Below are 22,411 nucleotides of genomic sequence, written 5' to 3' on the forward strand. Positions count from 1 at the left end.
AATTATATGGTTCACTATAGGTAAATAAATCAGATATAATATATAGTCTTGGATTTTTACTAGACGTCTGCAAACAGAAACATTCCTTCCACTTATGGATGGGACTGACATCCATTGGAAGCTCCCACCAGCAGAAGTGGGAGGCATTTTTTGCTGGTTTCCCTCTGTACCACCTGTCATACTGCTTCCAGAAGATTCCCCAACTCTCTGGAGTGGATTTTTAGGAGGCATAGGGAGCTACTGGGGAAAGGGGAAATCAATTAAAATTGTACCTGTTTTGCTGGTGGAAGCATTGCTGGAGTGGAACTCCATGCAGGGGATGCCTCTATCAGTAAAAGCTAGTTATAGTATGAAGCATTGCCTTGTGGACTTGAAAATTCTTAAATATCAGTAAGGAATAGGTTATTAATGAGCAGTTGTTCAGAAATTATGGTGAAAGATAAAATACTCATGCCTCATTCTTAATGAAACAGGTAGAATGCACAAATTACACCACACCAGTGTGGTATAGTGGTTAGAGTGTTGGACTAGGACCTGAGAGACCAGGGTTCAAATCCCCATTCAGCCATGGAGCACGCTGGGTGACCTTGGGCCAGTCACTGCCTCTCAGCCTAACCTACCTCACAGGGTTGTTTTGGGGGTTAAATTAGGAGGGAGGAGAACAATGTACACCACTTTGAGCTCGTTGGAGAAAAAGTGGGATATAAATGCAATAATAAATTAAATAAATAAATTATGACTATTGTTACATAAGTATTTATCAGAGATATGAGCTTACTTATCTATTATGACGTGTATTATGATAGTGGCCTGCTTTGAACATCATAATAAACCAAGCTATGGCTTACTGGGACCATATGAACAGTCCCTTGGCTACAGCTCGTGGTTGTTATTATTATTATTATTATTATTATTATTATTTACATTTGTATACTGCTCCATAGCCGAAGCTCTCTGGGCGGTTTACAACAATTAAAAACATTAAAAACAAATATACAAATATACAAATTTAAAAACACTTTTTTAAAAAAACAGTTTAAAAACACATGCTAAAATGCCTGGGAGAAGAGGAAAGTCTTGACCTGGCGCCAAAAACATAACAGTGTTGGGGCCAGGCGCACCTCGTCAGGGAGATCATTCCATAATTTGGGGGCCATCACTGAGAAGGACCTCTCCCTTGTTACCAGACTCCCAGCTTCCCTCCGAGTAGGCACCTGCAGGAGGGCCTTGGATGTGGAGCGTAGTGTATGGGTGGGTTTGTGTCGGGAGAGGCGTTCCATAAGGTATTGTGGTCCCAAGCCGTGTAAGGCTTTATAGGTTAAAACCAGCACTTTGAATCAAGCTCGGAAACATACAGGCAGCCAATGCAAGCAGACCAGAATCGGTTTTATATCTTCAAACTGTCTGGTCCCTGTTACCAATCTGACTGCTACATTTTGCACAAGCTGCAGTTTCTGAACCGTCAAAGGCAGCCCCAAGTAGAGTGCATTGCAGTAATCTAACTTGGAGGTTACCAGAGCATGGACAACTGAAGCCAGGTTATCCCTGTCCAGATAGGGGCGTAGCTGGGCCACCAACCAAAGTTGGTAGAAGGCACTCCATGCCACCGAGGCTACCTGAGCCTCAAGTGACAGAGATGGTTCTCGGAGAACCCCTAAGCTACGAACCTGCTCCTTCAGGGGGAGTGCAACCTCATCCAGGACAGGTTGGACTTCCACCATCCGGTCAGAAGAACCACCCACTAGCAGCATCTCAGTCTTATCTGGATTGAGCCTCAGTTTATTAGCCCTCATCCAGTCCACTGTCGCAGCCAGATACTGGTTCAGCACATTGACAGCCTCACCTGATGAAGATGAAAAGGAGAAATAGAGCTGCGTGTCATCAGCATACTGATGGCAGCACACTCCAAAGCTCTGGATGACCACACCCAACGGTTTCATGTAGATGTTGAACAGCATGGGGGACAGAACTGACCCCTGCAGAACCCCATACTGGAGAGTCCAGGGTGCCAAGCAATGTTCCCCAAGCACCACCTTCTGGAGCTGACCCGCCAAGTAGGAGTGGAACCACTGCCATGCAGTACCTCCCACTCCCAGCTCAGCCAGTCGTCCCAGAAGGATACCATGGTCGATGGTATCGAAAGCCGCTGAGAGATCAAGGAGAATCAACAGAATCACATTCCCCCTTTCTCTCTCCCGACAGAGGTCATCATACAGGGCGACCAAGGCTGTTTCCATGCCAAAACCAGGCCTGAAACCTGACTGAAATGGATCCAGATAATCATTCTCATCCAAGAGTGTCTGGAAGAGAGCGCTTAACCATGATCCTGGGTTTAGATAACATACTAAGCCAAACTTTGCCTTAGTTGCCATACTACACCACACCAAACCAAAAGGACTGGGAGGAGCAAAGCAGTTGAGATCTTCTCCCCAGGAGAACACATGTTCAGGCTAAAGTATGGTTTGACTTATTGTTACATGTGAACAGAGCAGAGCCATTGTGTTGTTGGCCCCTCTGGGCTCCCTTTTGGAAGGAAAACTGGTGCACAAACATTAAGGGGGGGGAAGGAGACAATACCAGAGTTATTCTTCAGCTTTCCATGCTTTTGCTGGTTTTTGTGTGGGTAAGGAGGGAGCCCATGTGACTGAAAAGTAGGAACTGGCCGATACTCCTTCAAACCTGCTCTGCCTGGTCTTTTCCCTATGCTGACTTAAGTTGCATGCACACCATACATTTAAAGCACATCCCTCCCCCAAGAATCCTGGGAACTGTAGTTTGTTAAGCATGTTGGGAATTGTAGCTCTGTGAAGAATAAACTACAGTCCCCAGGATTTGGGAGGGGGGTATGCTTTAAATGCATGCTGTGCATGCAGCTTTTCACTCATATAATTTATACTGTCTATGGGTATCATGCTCCAGGCAATACCTCTCAGGCTAGGATTCCAGAGGATATAAGCCTTCACCAAAATACTCACCAATAAGAGCAAGGTTGCAAATGCAGCATAATCCAAACAAACCAAGGTCAAGCACAGAAAATCAGTCTATGTCCAAATATGATCCTGAAGCAAGGCCAGGAATCAGTCCAAGGTCAATAACATAGGAAGATCAGCAAGAGACAACACAGAGAGGCAACTAGAGCCATTACCAAGAAGCCAGAGACCTGGATTGTTTCCAATAAGGCTTAAGAGGGAGACTTGGTATACTACAGCTTCCTAAACCACACTCTGACCACAGCTGCTGACAGGGAAGGCGCATCAGGGATTGTTACTTTTTCTTTCACAAACACAACTAGGTTGCATATCTTATCCATCAACTGGCAAGTAGGTTATACATCCACAAATTGGTGGGTGTTCCGGCAGCTATCAGACTTCCTGTGAAATAGTAGTATGAATGAAATGTAGCCTGATACACACCCTAGCACTAGACAGTGTTAATGTGACAGACATGCACTCTATAAGGATGTGGCTTTGTCTTAAATTCATTATTACAGATGTGTGATTTTCAGAATTGCTATAAAATCCAACCATGTCAGAATGGGTCTTTCCATGACGTACTTCAGGCCCCTAATGGAGTCTATTCGACTGAAGCAGTGCACTTAGCCTTCTGTTACAAATACATTTCCAAGGGAAAAAACAGGAAGTGACCTGACCCCCTCTTGATGTTACAGACTTGAGTCACCAACACGCTCTCTAGTGATGGAGGCTCCCAAGGGAGTTGAAATCAATGCTGAAGCTGGCAACCTGGAAGCCACATGTAGGACGGATCTCAAGCTGGAATCCAAAGTTGGAGAGGTAAGCAGAAAGTCAAGCAAACCTCAAAGCTAAGATCACATCATGATGGGCCTTCTGCAAGGGCCTTGTTACTGTTGTACAGTGCATAATATCTTTAGGCAGTTTGAAGATTGAAAAACAGGATGTTCACTTAGCAATTCCATTTTGCATTGCAGCTAAAAAATGTATGTTAGAGCTCCTTGGAGGAATGACAGAATTCATTGTATGCAGACTACACTCCTTCCATACAGGGTGGCAAGATGATTCATTAGTTTTAAAGCGCTGGGATAATAGCATTGGTTGTGTGAAACAGATTTATGCAGCTGTAAAAATGTGCAGTACCACTGTATTCTCTTTTCCGTTGTCACTTTAAAGTGAGATTTACTTGACTAGCATAATTAAATCTTATATCATGCAGTGAGGAGAGCTTAACTTACCTGTATTGATCTGTAAAGCTGGGTGTCACTTCCCTTTTTGGAAAGGGAACCTTTCTGCTGTTGAAGATGCTTAAGAGACTGAGATGATTGCCCAACCATTGTCCCTGAAGTATTGCTCAATTGTTCAGTAAGAACCTTATGGTCATTTGCAAATGTACTGTTTAAGTACTTCATAACAGTTGCAGTATAATTTGAAATGACCACTATTTTAAAATTTAGTTTTCCTAGCTAATCCTCTTCTGCTGTAAATAAATTACAGGATACTATAATTCCCACTTTACAGCTCGGAGAGACTCTCAGTTGCCTAAGACAATACACAAGGCTGGTAACAATGCTTAATTTGTAAAATAAAACTTATTGGAGTTCAAGCGTACATGGAAGATTGTCCATTCTGGCCTGGATGCCATTCCCTCTAATTCCCTCTAAATATGTGGGAGGTGGCTGTAAATATCTGGGGCAAGTGGAGGCCTGGGGGCACTCTACATATTCAGAGCCCCACTCAGGCATAGTACCAAAAGCAGGTTGCCAAAGTGAGCCTTCGGTACTCCTAACTCAAACTAAGACCTAAGCCCAGGCTGGCCCAAGTCATTTTGCTGCCTGAAGATGTATATTTACTGTTTATCAGATTTATAAATCACTTTACAGCCAGAGTTATCAAAGTGGTTTACAATGAGATAAAATAACAAAATATACACTCTGAAAAGAATAAAACAGTTTCTACAATTGCACAATTAATATTCCATAACTGGGAGCTTTGCCCCTTCACGCTTCATGCACCAACCACCACTTGCACACACACACACAGAGGGACTCCCAAATACACACACACACACACGAGGGATTCCCAAACATACAGGGACTCCCCCCCCCTCCGGGGCTCCCAAATATACACACACCAAGCACTTCCAAACACATACAGCCAGGAAGCTCCCAAAATGTTCCCCATCCCCAGGCATTTCCCAGAATGGCCCCCCGGACACCTGCTGCCACCTGTCTAGGCAGTTTACCCACCTCCCGCCTGCCACTGCTGCCACACTTCAACCACTTACCAGTGTTCTGTGTTGTTGCTGCCATCCACTCCCCCATGCTCACTTGCTCTCCCCACACTCACCCCCATGCTCCTTCCCCCCCACGCTCACTCACCCCTCACGCTTGCCCACCATCCTTGCTTCCCTCACCCCTTCACCTCACTTGCCTGCCGTTCTGCTGCAACACCCTGCCCCCATGCATGATGGTGTGATGGCTTAGAAAAAGAAATCACTGGGCCATACTTGAGGGAAAGCTTTCTTAAACAAAAACATCTTCAGTAAACATCAAGTTGCTTAGTGTTTGCCTAATTTCAGAGGGTAACTGATTCCAGGGGGAATACACTAAGGGTTGTATTCAACTAAGTCTTATTCAGAGTAGATCCATTGACATTAATGATCCTAAGTTTGTTGTGCCAATTAATGACAATGGGTCTGCTCTGAGTAGGACTTTATTGGAAACAACCCTAAAAGCCCAGTCTCCAGTACAAACCAAGTGCACCTCTGGGGCATGCAGTACTCTCAGCCGTGCCCCATCTGAGGTGTGTAGCTTTCAGGCAGGGGTATATGGGGCAAGGTGGAATATCATGCAGATGGTATTTTTTTTGTTTTTTTAAATGCTGTTTGATGTGAAAATAGAATTAACTGACTTATGAGTGAATCCATGCAAAAATGAGAAGGAGATGCATTGATGAGCCTGCTGGAAGTGTTTAACTCACACATTGGCAAGATGCATCAGTGTCCTAAATACTAACATGCTACTGTGGATGTGCTACTGCGTAGCAAATGTGAATCCTTTATCTTCCTTTCCACTATGTGCATTTGTTGGAGTAGATACAGCATAGCACTTCACTCATTTGCAAGACAGTACAGAAGGGGAACAGGAGCTCTGTCTATATATACACATCAATTGGTGAGTGCCAGATTTGGAGCACCAATCATGGCAGACTAGTTCTATATGTAATATTTACATAGTGCTTAGATAAACAAGATTGTACTATGGATCCAACTGACGTTTTCTGTGTAAAAAATAAGTAGACATGCCAGCTTTTCTTGACTCAGAATATATGTGTATTATAGAGTGAATTTTGCAGTCAATTTTCATTAAAGGTTTTAAACTGAAGGTCCAACAAATCCATGTCAATGCTAATTTATTTTCTCTCTTCCTCTTCAGATAACGTTGGAGGCTGCAAATATCAAACTACCTAGATTGCCTCAGGGATCCTTCTCCTCTACAGGATCGAGGCAAAAAATCTACGAGCTGTGTGTGTGTCCCAATGGGAGGTTATTCCTGTCTCAGGCAGGATCTACTTCCACCTGCCAGATAGACCCAAGTGTCTGCCTCTGAGAGAGACTATTTATGGCACACATCGCTGGCAGCACAAGGCCTTTTTCAGCCTCCTAGACAGCAGCTGCCAACTATTTTTACTAGAACACAGAAAGCCTATCAAAGACTTTTGTGTGTGCGCGTGTGTGTGCGCGTGCGTGTGTGTGTGCATGTGTGTGTGTGAATATATAAATATATAGATATATATAGATAGAAATATATATATATATATATATCTCCTTTGTGTAAAATGAAGTTTCAGTACAAGAAATCCCAGGGTGACCCTCTTTGTGTAGTATTGCTCCCACACCAAAATTTGTAAAATATGTGCAAATTGGATTCAGAAGTTTCCAGGAGTATTCAAACTGTGTCAAAACAAGCCTCTGCAAGGACATGCTTTCAAGCCTCTCCAAATTTAGTTAAAGGCCACCTCCCATTTTACCTGCATGGAAGTAGGAGGAAATGTCATGCGACACAATTGCACCCATGTTTAATCTGTCACATGTGCAGATACTCAGATCTGCAATTCTGGGTCTCCAATAGGTCTATCAAAAATAGACTGGTACATGATCTTCACATGTGACATACACAGGTTCCTATGTTATTTTTCTAATCCATGAACACCTGTGTAGGTATCATGTTATGTGTGAAGCAAGCCTAAGATAACCCCTCCCCCCAAAAGGGCAGCTCATCTTGTAACAATTCTTCTCAGCCCAGGCCTGAAGGTAGAAAATCAAAGGCAAGGAAGGTGTCCAGGCTACATGGACAATCCTCCTGTGAATGAAATTATTCAGAAACAACCAAAAAATAATCATAAGGACTGGCAGTCAATTCAACACCTGGGATGAACTGGGAGGAGGTGAGTCGCACTGGTATCTCCCTTCATAGCCCATAGGCTCAGAAATGTTCAGATGATAGGATACTACAGTTGTTTAACTGCTGCCCTGCTTACCTTAGGATGGCTCACCTTGCACTTTAAGAACCATGGTTATGGTATATAGAAAAGAGATCTCTTCTTATTTAGTCTCTTCAAATCAAAGAAGAAACTTCCTGGTTAAAGACAGCATAATGAGATAAGCATCTCTGATTATTATCATGCCATGAAAATCCATCAGACGTGATGATAAAATTACCTACTGCTTAGGGTGCTCCAAGACACACTGTCCATTTTTAATTAGAAGTACATATTTCAAGAGTGGTATTCTACACTACTCTCCATAATCATGGACCTAACAGCCATCATCTTGATGATATAAAAACAGCTCCTTTACATTTTATCTGGGTGAAGGGGTTCAATGTGATTCAAGGGCCTCAGTGTGATTAAATGCTTCTGATTATGTGTCCATCTTTCTGGCTCCACCCCCTAACTCCATGTGATCGTCTGAATCAGAAGCTGGCTGTGTTCATGGAGAGAGTCCTCCACACAATCAGTAGTCCTGTGTCATTGGGATTTCCCATTACATGGAGGAGCCTCCATGGCTTCAGAGCATTGCTCAACACCTGGAAGTGGAAGGCAGAGCTGTGATGGCAATGCAGCATTGGAACCGGACCAGCAGCATGGCCCCATTTCTCTTTAATTGCATGGAAACCCTCCACACTGATAATGCTTAAAGGCGGTAAAAACTGTGTCCTATCAGACGAACATGAGAGTAACAGTTGTGAGCAGTTTTATGATAAGCATAAAGTCCATTCAAGATCCTGTGTATGGGAGGCTGATGCCAGATGGACAAACAAGAGGCTATAAGCATGGAAAAGAACCAGGGTCTATTCTCACACATTTTGCTGAGAACTGCCTTGGCTTTTCTGCCCTCTCTACTGCACGTCACTATCAGGATACAATGAGTGCATGATGCATGTCATACATGTATCTTCAGGAAAAAGTAATTGCTCTCCCGTTTCAGCAAGAGTAGGAAAAAGTAGTTCCATGAAAGGAAGAAAATTATTCAGTGAGGAAAAGCCTTGTATTAATGTTTATCTTGTCATGTCAAATATTCCAAACATGCTTTACTAAGGATCATTACTGTCGCAGTACAGATGACCAGGGAACTAGCATAGGCTGTGCAAATAGCATGGAATGGAATACACATTGGACACACACGCACGCAAAGAGGGCAGAAAGTACAGGAAAAAATCTTGATGTTAACAAAAGGCAATCTGTTATTGCTGAGTAAAAGGCAAGATGCCTGTTGCACATATAAAAATATAGGAATATCACAACTGATGGATGACTGGTTCATCCTCTGCTATCAATATTTCTAGTTTCTGGAAAGTTTTTTTATTATAATTGTAAAAATGCTCATGAACTGGGTGGGAAAATGTCTAATGGAACTTGACAATGTAAAGGGCAGTGACACAGCTGCCTCGAGGGCCCATTTCAGCAGGAAAGGTGGCATATAAATTTGATTTTTTTAAAAGTTAACTAAATTCCCTATCCAGAATGTTATAGGGAGAGCCATAGAAGGTCAAGGTCACATCTTTTGGACAGATGAAAAAATCAGAGATGCTTATTTTGAAGAACTGATTATGCACTGATTATGACACAGTCAGTTCACTGAAAAGCAGTACAATGAGTTTCCTTCAAAACTGAGCCCAAGAGACTTTCCCACAGGAACTAGGGAAAGGGTGGAATTTTTGGTCTGCTGTAGCAAAAGCAACAAAGGGTTGTATTCAACTAAATCCGACTCAGCGTAGGCTCACTGAAATTAATGAATCTAAGTTAGCTATGTCTATTAACTTTAATGGGTCTCCTCTGAGTAGGACTAGCATGAAATGCCACCTGAATTATATGGCATTTAAAGACTAACAATATTTTTTGTGGGACAAAAACATATGCTACAATGTATTTTGCCATAGGACATTTTTGCTTTCTTTACAGGAATCGTCTATGAAATGGAAGTAGTAACAGCATCACAGATCTGATGTGTCGTAAGAAGGGCACACAATGTATGAAAATGGTTCCATAAATAACTCCCACATGCATTTCTACAATCCATAAAAAAGCAAAAATATATCTTGGAACCTATATAGAACCCTCAGCTTAAGTAAATATGGGTTCGTGATTATACCTGCAGCAACCTCAAAATAGAATTTTATATATTCTTTCAAGCCTTTTCCTTGGATTTCTTTGTGGGCTAGAGAGCACCAAGAACTTGATAGCAAGACTGATTAAGTCAGTTTGGAAGGCATTCCCATTAATTTCAATGAAGTTTGGATTAAGCCATTACTAAATATTGTACCTAGGTGCTTCAGGTTAGTGGTAAATAAGGCTTGAAGACACCAGTGAAGTGCAGTTTTGATGGACAGTAAAATTATAATACATTAAATTTACAGTGCAATCTTATATATGTTTACTCAGAAGTAAGTATCAGTGTATTCAATGAGGCTTATTTCATAGTAAGAGTGTTTAAGATTGCAGCCTTAGTGACACTGTTAGGATTTCAAACCTAACTGAAAGGTTTTTGACCTGACATTCAAATGCAAGGGGGTCACCCAGGGTAACAATTGTATTGGAACACAGGACTATACACTATCTCTGTTCAAAGAGGGAGACTTGTGCCTATGCCTTAAGTCAATGCACTCAGCAAGGAGAAGCACATCATATTTATCTTACTATTAATTTGGAGTGTTGGACTGAAGGTTGGAAAGAATGGTGGGGTTGCAATCTTTGAGAGATGAATGGAGGCTTTTAAAGCAACATGAATGAGACTCATTAGAAATTCATAAAGGCTATGGAGCACCTGGAGCAAGTGCATATCTCTGTCATGTTTCAACCTGGGTACTGAACTTCTAAGCTAATCCTGGAGGTCTGGCTTCAGAGGGGTTTGTGTACTGTGGTAATTTTTTTTCTTTTTCATTTCATATTGAATAATGATCACATGTAAGGCCATTTCATTAAGGGATACTTGTCAGGATGTATTAAGTAAGTCAGGATAAATAAGCTCACCTCTGCAAAGAAACTACACATATTACCATGTAACAAGAGTAATTCAACATTTTGTTCCCCCATTAATTTTACTGATAACGGAACAAGACAATGAAATTCAGTTCCTTTGAGATGAATCATCAGTGTCTTTAGGTTTTTGTGTCTTAGTTCCTGAAGGACTTATCTTTCTGATAGCTCATTTTTATGTTAATTTGGGCCGTGAGCTTGCGCCTTTAAAGTTAAGAATAGTTGTTGACTACGCTGACTGTAGGCAAGCTTGACCATATGCAGAGAGATGGGGTGTTGGAAATGATGCTACCAAGTTATTTCACAGCACAGCAAACATCTTTTAGATCAGATGGAGAACCTGTAGCCCTCCAGATGTTATTGGACTCCCCCAAACCCCAGTCAGCATGGCCAGCGGTCAGGACTGTAGAACAGAGAAAATCTGTAGGGCCACAGATTCCCCAACCCTGCTTGCTTAGTTACTGATCCTAATTGACCCTACACTAGGCTTGCAAGGGAGACCGTTACATCCTACCACCAGAAGTAGCTACCTTTCTCACAAGAGAAGATAGCTGCTAGCAGTCATTTAAACTCTCCTTTGCTTCCTTTTGTCGGATGCACACTTTTTAACATTGCTCGAACCCTTTTCTTTTGAAAACAAATTGGGTAGGAAAGTTTATGGTTTGAAACGTAATCATTTCCTCTCACTCCCCCAGTTCTTTATAACCTGGCAAAAACCAAGCATGAAAATTATAGGATGCTTAAATCCTCAGATTAGGGCTTATGCAATATGTAAACCTATGCTGGCTTTGGAATTTTACTCTGTAGGTAGACATTTCTGAACAGCAATAGTTTGATATGACAAGAAGCCATGCCTATCAATACGGAGTGTCATACATGTGATCTAATGGTGAAGCAGATTCTTGTATCATGCAAATGTTGCCCATGTTGTGGGCACCTTAGTTAAATCTGTCATGTTTTCAATCTGTCATGTCTATGGCATGCACAAAATTGTGCCCATACATTTTGTTGGAAAGATAGATCACAAGCAAAAAACAAAACAAAAATAAAATCACTGTGCCCTGTATTGCCTTTACCAAAGGAATAACAAAAATTACAACTATTTATTTCAAATCTCAGTTGTTAAAAGAATTCATAAAACATATAAGTCTCTGTTGCAAGTATATTGTACCTTTTAAAAGATCACAAGTTTCTTCCCAGTATGATCAGTTTGTATATAGCAGTATATCAGATTTTGATGAGTCATAAATATCTTCCTATATAAATGTGGGAAGATTTTTGTACTAGTGTCAGGATACTATCAACATACTTGTAGGGTTTTGTTTTGTTTTTTCAGTGTACTATATACTGACACAACCAAAACCTATATGTTTTAAGATAATGTTTTAAACTATTATTTTTGTAATAAATTGTTATTTGTTATTCTGTTACAGCATTGGCTTCTCTCTGTGTTCTATCTTTTCCACTTCCAATTTTAAAAGATGTTCTACACATTTCTGAGGGAGGCAATCTCCTGAGAAATGCTGCTTTAAAAGGACTGCCAACATATTGGGTTATATTCAAGGTAGCACTAAGGCAAATGTTCCATCAGCGCAAGGATTTCTCCTTGTACAATGGAACATTCTCCCCCTCTTCTCCCCCCACATGCTGCCTAAATCTGTATTCTGGTTTCTCCCTACCCTCCAGAGCAGATTTGGGGATGGTACGAGGCATGCATGGGGGGAGGAGAGGGGAAGAAAGTCCTGTTGCACAAGTAGAAGTCATTCTGCTTGCGCAGTTATTGAGTTGAACACCACCCATTGTCACTTGCAGAGGCAACATGGTGGCAGGTCACTAAAACAGGTGTCTGCATTTTCTTTTTGAAAAATGTGTAAGTTGTTCTTTTCATTAATGAACAGAGTTTAGTGGGCTCTGCAGTAGTTTTGGTTTAATTTTTTTCTTTAGCTTTATGATCATTTTCATAGCATAAGTTGTTTGTACTCACATCCATAACGTAATTTCTCAGTTTTGTCCCATACTGTTATTTCTCCCAGATGGCAGTTTATCTTTACCTCTGGTTGCCAAGGAAAAGCAAAGGTGGACGTGGAATATGCTTGCATTGAAATCAATGTAAGAGCTGCCATTGGCTTACATGCCTGTAGTAGACATCCCAGGGATTTTCTCTATCAGGGTTTCTGATTATTGGCCTGATCTGCACAAAGTCCGTGGAAATGTTGTCACTGACTTCAAGCAGTTGCAATATTACACCCCTTGCATTATAACTGCTCTAAATTACTGTGCCAGCTGAATTTGTATGACTTTCAGAGGGTGCTAGGATTGTTTTATACCTAGAAAGTACTGTGGAATACCTGCCTTTACAGCAATGTCATTGAAAACAGAATGCATTACTTTCTGGCTTGGTCTGATTCAGCAGTCAATGGATTGGGTCCAGATTTAGGCCTGTTTAGAATACACACATTGGGTCATCTCTATGCACAATTAACTTTGGATCCAATCCAAGGTAACTACCAGGTCAACAGTTAAAATGAGAAGTTGCCACTAAGAAAATGTCCCTGACAAAATTCTTTAAAAATTGTTTGAATACTATATAGAATAGATACAGTTTATTACATTAGATTGTGTAAATCTGAAGTTTTACATCATTTGGAGTTGACTATTATTGTCATGGGCCTTGGAAATAAAGAAGACACCAGGCACAATCTCAGGAAAGTTGGCTTTGCCCCAGAGTGTGATTCTGTGCACACTTATTTCAGAGTAAGATCCACTTGAATTTTGTGGGACCTACTTCCAAGTTAACATGCATAGGATCAGACAGCAGGCTCTGTCAAAAGTTAAAGCAATAGAATTTAAACACTCATTTAACTGCTTAAGGCTGCAATTCTGCAATCACTTTCCTGTGAATAAGCTTTACTTACTGGAGTATGTTTCTGAATGTGAATCTCATTGAGTTCAAGGGGGCACTTCTACTTTTCTTTCCATTGTGCCAAAGAAGATGAGGCCTTGTGTTCTGTTGATGAGAATCAGCAGGTATTTAAGCTTTGTAGATTTTTTCCCCCCCAGATAGAAGAATCAGGGTCAGTTCATGGCCATGTTTATGAAGTGATGATTTGATTGAGTGAAAAGGTTATCCAAAACACCACCTTTGGGCACATAGTTTTAATGCAGGGCCATCTGTGGAAGCTTATCACCCAGTCACCACAACCTCAACAGATCGTATGAATTGGCCTTCAGATGCATTATTTTCTGTTTTTGTTCATTTGGCACTCAAGTCACCTTCTGTGGCTTAGAAAGGGAAGTTTGAATAATCACTAATTTTGGCAATTAGCTGTCTCATATACTTTGATGGGAGGGTGGCACTGTAAAGAATATACCTGCTCAGCACAAGCCCATGGTTCAGTTTCATGGTGACCATTAACCAACACACACAATTTATGCTGCATACAGATGCAGTTACAGTGCTCATGTCTGCATTGCATCAGAAATAATGTTGGAGGATCCCATGCGGCATCATTACATATGTATAATATGCCATGGGACAGTTTCTCTCATAGGAGTATACCCATATCTAGAAGAGCCTGGAGCTCAGAAACCCCTTTTTTCATGCATATAAGTTGGCCCATTGTAAGCTATTCTTTTCCTTCTGTTTGGCACTCATTCTGATAAAACTGTTCCAGGATTGCAATTGAAAGATTTATGCAGCAGCCAGCAGAAAATTAGGTGATCTTGAGCATTATAGGACTCATCCTTGCCCTCCTTCAGTGCCAGAGCTTGTAACTAAAATTGATGTGTGTGTGTGTGTGTGTGTGTGTGTGTGTGTGTGTGTGAGAGAGAGAGAGAGTGAGAGAGAGAGAGAGAGAGAGAGAGAGAGAGAGAGAGAGAGAGAGAGCGCGCATCTGTTGTTAGTTTCCTCTTGTGGGCTTAAGTTTCATATCAAAACTAGCAGTGGGGAAGAGACTCAAGCCACTGTGTTAATTTAACATGTTTAGCTTCCATGTGAACTGAGATTTCATTCACAAAGTTCATGCTGATAAAACAAGTTGAAAAACAACCTATAACTTGTCTTCTTAATGAAGAAAAAAAGGATCATATATTTTGAGGTGCATAAAAGGCAAAAATGACTTGAAAATTTGAAAGAAATGTAAGCCTAAAGGGACTTGTTAAAACATTTCTGAAAGAAAAGAATAAATCCAATGTTATCGGCAAGTACACAGTTTCCCTTTGATATGTATGGAACTCCATGACACTGTCACTGACAGAAGACCACCAAAGCCATTTTATATTATATTCTGTCTTGACTGTAGTCCCTGCTTTACATTACAAGATCGCTTCAGATTCCTGCGTATCCTGCTACATTAAACTGAGCTGTGTCTTTTAAACATAAAATAAGAAGCAGCCCTAGCTCAGTGTAAAGGATACTGGGAATAAGCCCCTTTAAATACAGTGGGGCTCACTTCTCTAGTCATGTATAGGAATTGTGCTGTTTTGTTGTTGTTATGTGCCGTCAAGTCGATTACGACTTATGGTGACCCTATGAATCAGCGACCTCCAAGAGCATCTGTCATGAACCACCCTGCTCAGATCTTGTAAGTTCAGGTCTGTGGCTTCCTTTATGGAATCAATCCATCTCTTGTTTGGCCTTCCTCTTTTTCTACTACCTGCTGTTTTTCCCAGCATTATTGTCTTTTCTAGTGAATCATGTCTTCTCATGATGTGTCCAAAGTATGATAACCTCAGTTTCATCATTTTAGCTTCTAGTGACAGTTCTGGTTTAATATGTTGTAACACCCAATTATTTGTCTTTTTCGCAGTCCATGGTATGCGCAAAGCTCTCCTCCAGCACCACATTTCAAATGAGTTGGTTTTTCTCTTATCCGCCTTTTTCACTGTCCAACTTTCACATCCATACATAGAGATCGGGAATACCATGGTCTGAATGATCCTGACTTTGGTGTTCAGTGATACATCTTTGCATTTGAGGACCTTTTCTAGTTCTCTCACAGCTGCCCTACCCAGTCCTAGCCTTCTTCTCATTTCTTGACTATTGTCTCCATTTTGCTTAATGACTGCGCCGAGGTATTGATATCCTTGACAAGTTCAGTGTCCTCATTGTCAACTTTAAAGTTACATAAATCTTCTGTTGTCATTACTTTAGTCTTCTTGACGTTCAGCTGTAGTCCTGCTTTTGTGCTTTCCTCTTTAACTTTCATCAGCATTCGTTTCAAATCATTACTGGTTTCTGCTAAGAGTATGGTATCGTCTGCATGTCTTAAATTATTGATGTTTCTCCCTCCAGTTTTCACACCTCCTTCATCTTGGTCCAATCCTGCTTTCCGTATGATATGTTCTGCGTACAAATAGGGTGATAAAATACACTCCTGTCTCACACCCTTTCCGATGGGGAACCACTCGGTTTCTCCATATTCTGTCCTTACAGTAGCCTCTTGTGCAGAGTATAGGTTGCGCATCAGGACAATCAGATGCTGTGCCACCCCCATTTCTTTTAAAGCATTCCATAGTTTTTCATGATCTACACTGACTTTTTACTGTAGTCTATAAAGCACAGGGTGATTTTCTTCTGAAATTCCTTGGTCTGTTCCATTATCCGTATGTTTGCAATATGATCTCTGGTGCCTCTTCCCTTTCTAAATCCAGCTTGGACGTCTGTGTGTTGTGCTGTTAATCCTATTAAATTCCAGACCTCAGTCTACCAGCTTTATTGTTTTTACTTTATAGATCATGTTCATACACTTTTGTGGCAAAAGCCCATACTTATAGCTATGGACATCACAAATTCTGAAATGGAGTCAGTGGAGAAATAAACTAAACTTGTAACTATTTCAGAGACCAAAAGTCCTACTAAATAAACTTTTCTGCTGTATAAAGGGTGATCTTGGTAACTTTTGCTTGTTTTGCAATGGACCTCACAAAACATGTTTAATTAAGCTCATTTCCAGAGTGATCTAACAAGGGTCGTGGTTTTCACTTGGAAGAAATACGGGCCATGTTTCACTCTAAAGAAATCACAATCTGTAGCCAAGATTTGTTCTTGGCATATTGATGGTGGTTTGTTGGAGTAAACAAATCACAATACCTGGTTTGCATGTAGCACTATGTCAGGGCTTGTGGCTTTTTGCCCTCCAATGTGAGAGGGATGAACAAAACAGTGTAGTTCAGCATATTCATGATAAACTATTACCTATCATTTACCATGACATGCAAACTGGACCACTATATGTTAAAGAATCAACAAGTATTTGTGTGTGTACTTTATTTACTTGTATTTTGTTGCATTTGGATACTCAAGAATGTAAAAAAGCAATACTACTACTGCAATAGAATCCCCTATACCATTAGTATGAGAATAGGGAATGCCTCTCTAAAAATAAGTTTTTGTGGACCTTTTATTGGGGAAAAAAATTAATGCTTCTTTGTTTTCCTCAAAGCTGCTCTGTTGGGGAAGATCTTATCCTTAGAGCTTTTTGAAGCTTTCTGAATCCAAGGAACAGCAAGTTGGCACAAAATCTCTTTTTTTTCTTTTGGTGGAAGAGGTAGCTATGTAAGTTGTATATCCAACTTAAGGGGCAGGGAGATATACTGAAATTTCCCATGCAAATCTGTCAAAACCACAGGGATGTGAAATTTCTCGGAAATTGATTTGACTAGTGCAGATGGTATTCTGCTAGGAAAGCCCAGCAGTACTGCCATCAGCTGGAAATGTTTCATCTTCTTGTATCAGAGCACCTTGTCATCTTTAGCTTCAATTTTTTTTTTGCTAGTACTATTGTCTTAGTAGCAGCTGCATGCTGCCTTTTCAAAGATGATACGATGAATCTCAATTTCTCTTTGAAAATGGTGCAGTGTGCTGATCATTTTGTGATCAATATTAGTTGTGAAAGAAAAGGTATGCTAAAGAACAATTTAAAATAATTTATTTGCCTTACTGTTTGTTCTGCTTTGACTTTCTGCCAGAGTGTGTGGTAGAGAGGAGGAAAATACAAAAATGTTACATTTCCATCGTGCCACCTTCAAACGTGGGCTGTTTTCACCCACTGATTTTTTTAAAAAAATATTGTTTTTAAAAGAGGCTTTGGGGCTTTTCCAGAAAGTTTCCTGAAGGTTTTTATTTCTTGTATTTCTATATCTCCTCTAACAATAAGCTTGCTGCATAGCATCTCTGCATTGTCATAGAATTTTTTTCCACATTCATGTGTGGGTTTTCTTTTCTTTTTCCTTTTCTAAAACCTTAATCACTGATAAAAGATAAAACAGCCCAATATCTTCTGCTGCCTAATTACCACTTTCTAAAGCAATGTTATTTCTATGGGCTTCAACAAGGTTTTTTCACAGCAAAGCAGTTATATGCAACAATGCATACAACAAAAAACGGTGGGATTCTGTTTTTCATAGAGATTTGGTACTGAAAACATTGCTACACTTCTCCCTCTTGCAGTTTCATTATATCACTACATATTTTATGTTACTGGTTGCGTTCTTAGATTTTTTTATATGCTAACAAAGGGAATAACATTTTTGTTGAAAGAGTGCCTTTTTCCTGGTTCTTCTTTGGGTTTTTAGTTACTAGCTCTGGCTAAATATAGTTTGTCTTACAGATACAAGAAATAATTGAAGCTTTAGTGGTATATTAATGACACCCCAGTTATAAGCATAAGCAGCTTAAATAACATTAATAGCAAAAGCAATTGCTGTTCAGTGTTCTCTGCAGTCATCTTACACCCATCGAACAAGCATCAGTATCAATGCAGGAGCAAGTTATTAAGGTGAACACTGATCTGTGTTAATGAAGTATGCATCCAGATGGGCAAAAGGACATGGGCCTTTGAGGGAAGAGACAACTTTGCAGTTGGTGTTTAATATAGGCCCCACATAGGGCCTATGCTTTCCCTCTTCTACTGGCTCTAAACAGCAAGTGATACTGCAGTCATGTAAAATGCAGAATGTCATTTACTCTGGTGGGTGTTCTAGATTCACATTGGCCAAAGGCCTAATTCAATATATTTTGCAGGAAGAACAGAAATGGAAAGGCCCACTATTGCCTCTCCATCTTAACCATGACTTGCTGACAAAATATAGACAGGGATTAGGACCAAAACAGATGTGATCAAGAAGGTCCATGATCAGATCTCCCAACATTTTGCAGAGTTGGGGGTTCTGATTTTGACCAGAGAAGTAGGATTGAGGGAAGGCTTCAAACTTTTCCCCTGCACCATTTTCCCAAGTTGCTATTGACTCCGTGTGGGGGTAACAGATATCAGAGAGATACCTGTCAATTTTCCACCATGTATGCTAATGGCACCTTTGTGATTCATTTAGATCAAGAAAACAGCAGCACAGAGAAAAAGGCTAAGCATGCACCCCTACAGCACTCTTAATTAAAAATGTACCCTCCCCCGCAGTGGTTGCTTTCAAGTTGCTATTGTTTTTTAAGTCAGAAGAGCACACCACAGATATCTTAAATAATTTGTTTCAGTTCCTAGATCTGTGTATTTCATAACCATGTACTTTCCAAAGAGTGAGATAAAGAATATGTAAATGATGGCCAAACTACTACCACAGCAGCTCCCAGTACCAGTGTGGCAAACTGCTTTTTATTGTTGTGATTGTGTGTCCAACAGTTGGCTCCTCTGGATCTATTCAGTGTTCAAATGATATTGCCACAAGTCAACACAAAGTTAAGTGCACTTTAGTCCACTGAAATCAATAGGTTAAAGAGCACTGAATTCTCTTGAATTCTAGCTAATGTGCTTCTAAACCTTAGGCACCTGAAAAAGAACCCTAGCAAAGTTTGAAGCTTGAAATGTTTAACACAACTAGTTTTACCATATCTCCTAATAAAGACCAGGATTAAATAAGAGTTTAACAGGGAATTGGTAGATAACGTCTAAGGCATAAGAGAAATTGGCATCATATGTACCAATATGCAGATGTTGTTGAACTGCAGATCCCATAATCCCCAACCATTAATTATGCTGGCTGGAGCTGATGGGAGTTGGAATCCAACACCATTTGGCAATCCCTACTCTACCATGGGAACCCAGTCATGGGGGAAAGAGGGGTGAGATTACTGAGCCCTTAAAGGCTATTTCCCATGACCTGCTAGTTATTGCCTGGGTGCACCGGCACACTAAAGTACACCTAGTCATTACTCACATTAGGAGACCTGTTGGTGTTCTCCATCATCAGATCCAGGGCCTTGTGGTAAATGGGACTACTGGATCTTGTTATAGGGATGCTGATGCGCTCCCACGCTTAAGCAGTCACTGAGTAGACTGCAGTGCATCCATGACTGGCTGCCGCTCACCAAGGGTACTAGTGCACTTTTCCAAGTTTCCTATAGAATCCTCTTTCATTTGCATAACTCTGCATTTTGGACAGATGGATTCTGCCATTCGTTTTAGTCCTTAACTTCCATAGCCGCACCTATAACCATTCTGTTTAGTACCATAACACTTACTCCCACAGGCATATCCTCACCATTTTTAAAACAACTTTTCTTCTTTCCCTTCCCTTTCTGTTCATTTCATTTTTATTTTTTTTAAGTTTATGAGACTAATCAAAAAGACTCTGAAAGCCACAAGATTTTATTAACTAAACTCCATTTTTTACAGATTGCCCTCATCTAGTCCCATATAGATCTTAGTAAAATCCCATTATGACTTCATATGGATAAATCTGTTTACAGCCCAGTCCTCCACTCAGCTGAACTGAAATTTTAGGAATTCAGCCAATATTCTCTTCAATTTAACTGGGTTGCAAGTAGCAATTGTTTGGTATTGTCACACATAACACCAAAAGTGCTTTTTTGATTTTGATTTTTTGCTTTTCATAGCTGTAATGCCACTGTAAATCCTACGTTGGATAGAACTGACAGTTTGTTTTTAAAATGACTCTCTGCCTAATGTTAGGCATTGACAATATTTACATATGTGCACAAAGAATCTTGGTGAATCAACCCAAAATCCATCTAGTCCAGCATTCTGTTTCCAACACCAGCCAGCCACATGCTTTCTGGGCAACTTACAAGCAAAGCATGAAGGACCTCATATGTTGTATGTTCCCAGCATTAGTACTCACAAGTTTACTATCTTTGGGCAAAACAGTGTTGCTTTGAATAGTGTTTCTGAAGTTTGGAGTAGCAGGCTGGATCCAATGTCCCTGGATCTGATTGACTCACAGCACGGATGAAGAACCTGTCCCTCCCGAATGTTGTTGGAGTCTAACTCCCATCAGTCTCAGCCAGCATTATGGTCAAGGAGAATGGGAGATGTGATCCAGCAACAACTGGAGAGCCAGTTTCCCCATTCCTGATTTATAGCACTCACTGTCCTAAGCATATACGTTCCATAGTGTTCAGTGGGACTTATTTCCAGGTAAGTTTGCTTGGGGTTGCAGTACCAAAGTCACTTTCCAGACCATAGTTATGGCTTATTTTAATAGCTTGACTTGTCTGGATACTGGTGCTTGGCATAGCATATACTTGTGTTGATCCACTAAAATGCCATGTGTACAGAATACTGAGAGGAGAATACATTCTCTGCTGGCGTAAGCAATCACACTGTCAACTGTCAGAATCCTATCTGTCTATGAACGTAACATAAAAACTCAGTCCATATACAATCACAATTTTCCATCTGTGATAGTAAAATATATCGTCTTATCTATGGTAAACACAAATGCTTTCATCATGTAAACAGAACAAAAGTTCAAGTTCTAAATCACGTTTCATGAAGTTCACATTTTGTTTAGCTTATATTTTATTTATGTGTGTGTGTTTGTGTGAGAAAAAAATTAAAACTTTTTTATCAAGTAAAATCAATCCTTGCACACTATGCAAAATTTTGTAAGCATTGCAATAATGCTATGAATTACACAAGGAAGTATTTTAACTTTATTACACTTTCTGTATAAAAAGATTTGTATTTAAAATTATTTCAACTGCAATCTTGTAAAATATATTAATAAAATAATTATTGTTAAGAAATAACGTGTGGCTCAATTTCCCAATTTTAAGAGCAAAAGCATGAAGACAAATGTGCATTTAACATTTAGGATGCAATCCTAATGTGAGGGAGGGATGAAATATGAAAGCGCAGTTCAACTTGTGCCTGGTCAAGCTTCAGTGGGAGGGCAGAAGTGAGGGTGGTAGAATGATCGTGTGTTCCTCCATCTGTTTCCTTCTTTAAAAATAATAAGGTTTTACTGTTTTTTGTTGTATTTTTAAATTTGTAAACCACTGTGATCTGTTTAACTGTTACATATACTTTTAAAAAAAACACACATAAAAACATGTCCTTACTATACTAACATTGCTCCCAAATCAATATCAAGCATAACAATACATGCATTTGGCTGTGTGTAGCAGAATAAACTTTTACTTCTGCATTCCTATATAAATAGTAAACCAGTAAGACATTTCTTACTACCTCAGTTATCAATGAGATCGCCCTCACACATTACATTGTGGTAGATGCTTTCACAGTGTGCCTTCACTGAAACAATGCTGTTCTCAGTGTACATTCAGCAGAGGGCACAACAAGCTGCTGTTACTGTTTGAGCAGGTATGTGCTTCTTGGCTGCAATTCACAAAAAACTAATGTGGGAAGAGGCATTCATTGGCTGTGTTTGCTTATTATGATAACCCAAGGATGATCCTGCACCCAGTCCAATTATTCCCGCTTCACTTCTCCCCTGGAAGTCACAATTAAGCATGGCTTCCTGTAATGTCTGAACCTCAAATTGTGGTCTGTTGTTCCTTAACAAGCCAGAATTCTTAAGCCAATAACAAACTATGGATTAAGGCTGTCTAGTAACTTTGGCTCACTATAGAGCAAACAAACCATGATCCTGGGCTTGGACATCACAGAAAGTCGAGCTTAGTTATGACC

General features: G+C 40.3%; 1 protein-coding gene across 6 annotated transcripts in view; it reads left to right on the plus strand.

The window, feature by feature from the left end:
* Positions 1-22,411, plus strand: part of SGCD (sarcoglycan delta) — a 379,008-nt gene that overhangs the window by 320,321 nt on the left and 36,276 nt on the right. For 5 of the 6 annotated variants that reach the window (XM_061617471.1, XM_061617469.1, XM_061617467.1 and 2 more), the window contains exons 7-8: positions 3,668-3,791; positions 6,407-21,399. The exons of the other annotated variant lie outside the window; for it this stretch is intronic. In XM_061617471.1, coding sequence (XP_061473455.1) covers positions 3,668-3,791; positions 6,407-6,580 — 298 coding nt within the window. In that variant the 3' untranslated portion in view covers positions 6,581-21,399. Of the gene's footprint in view, positions 1-3,667; positions 3,792-6,406; positions 21,400-22,411 lie in introns of those variants that run through there. 6 annotated transcript variants of the gene reach the window in all.

This window comes from Rhineura floridana, chromosome 3 (genome assembly GCF_030035675.1).
Source record: "Rhineura floridana isolate rRhiFlo1 chromosome 3, rRhiFlo1.hap2, whole genome shotgun sequence".
NCBI lineage: Eukaryota > Metazoa > Chordata > Lepidosauria > Squamata > Rhineuridae > Rhineura > Rhineura floridana.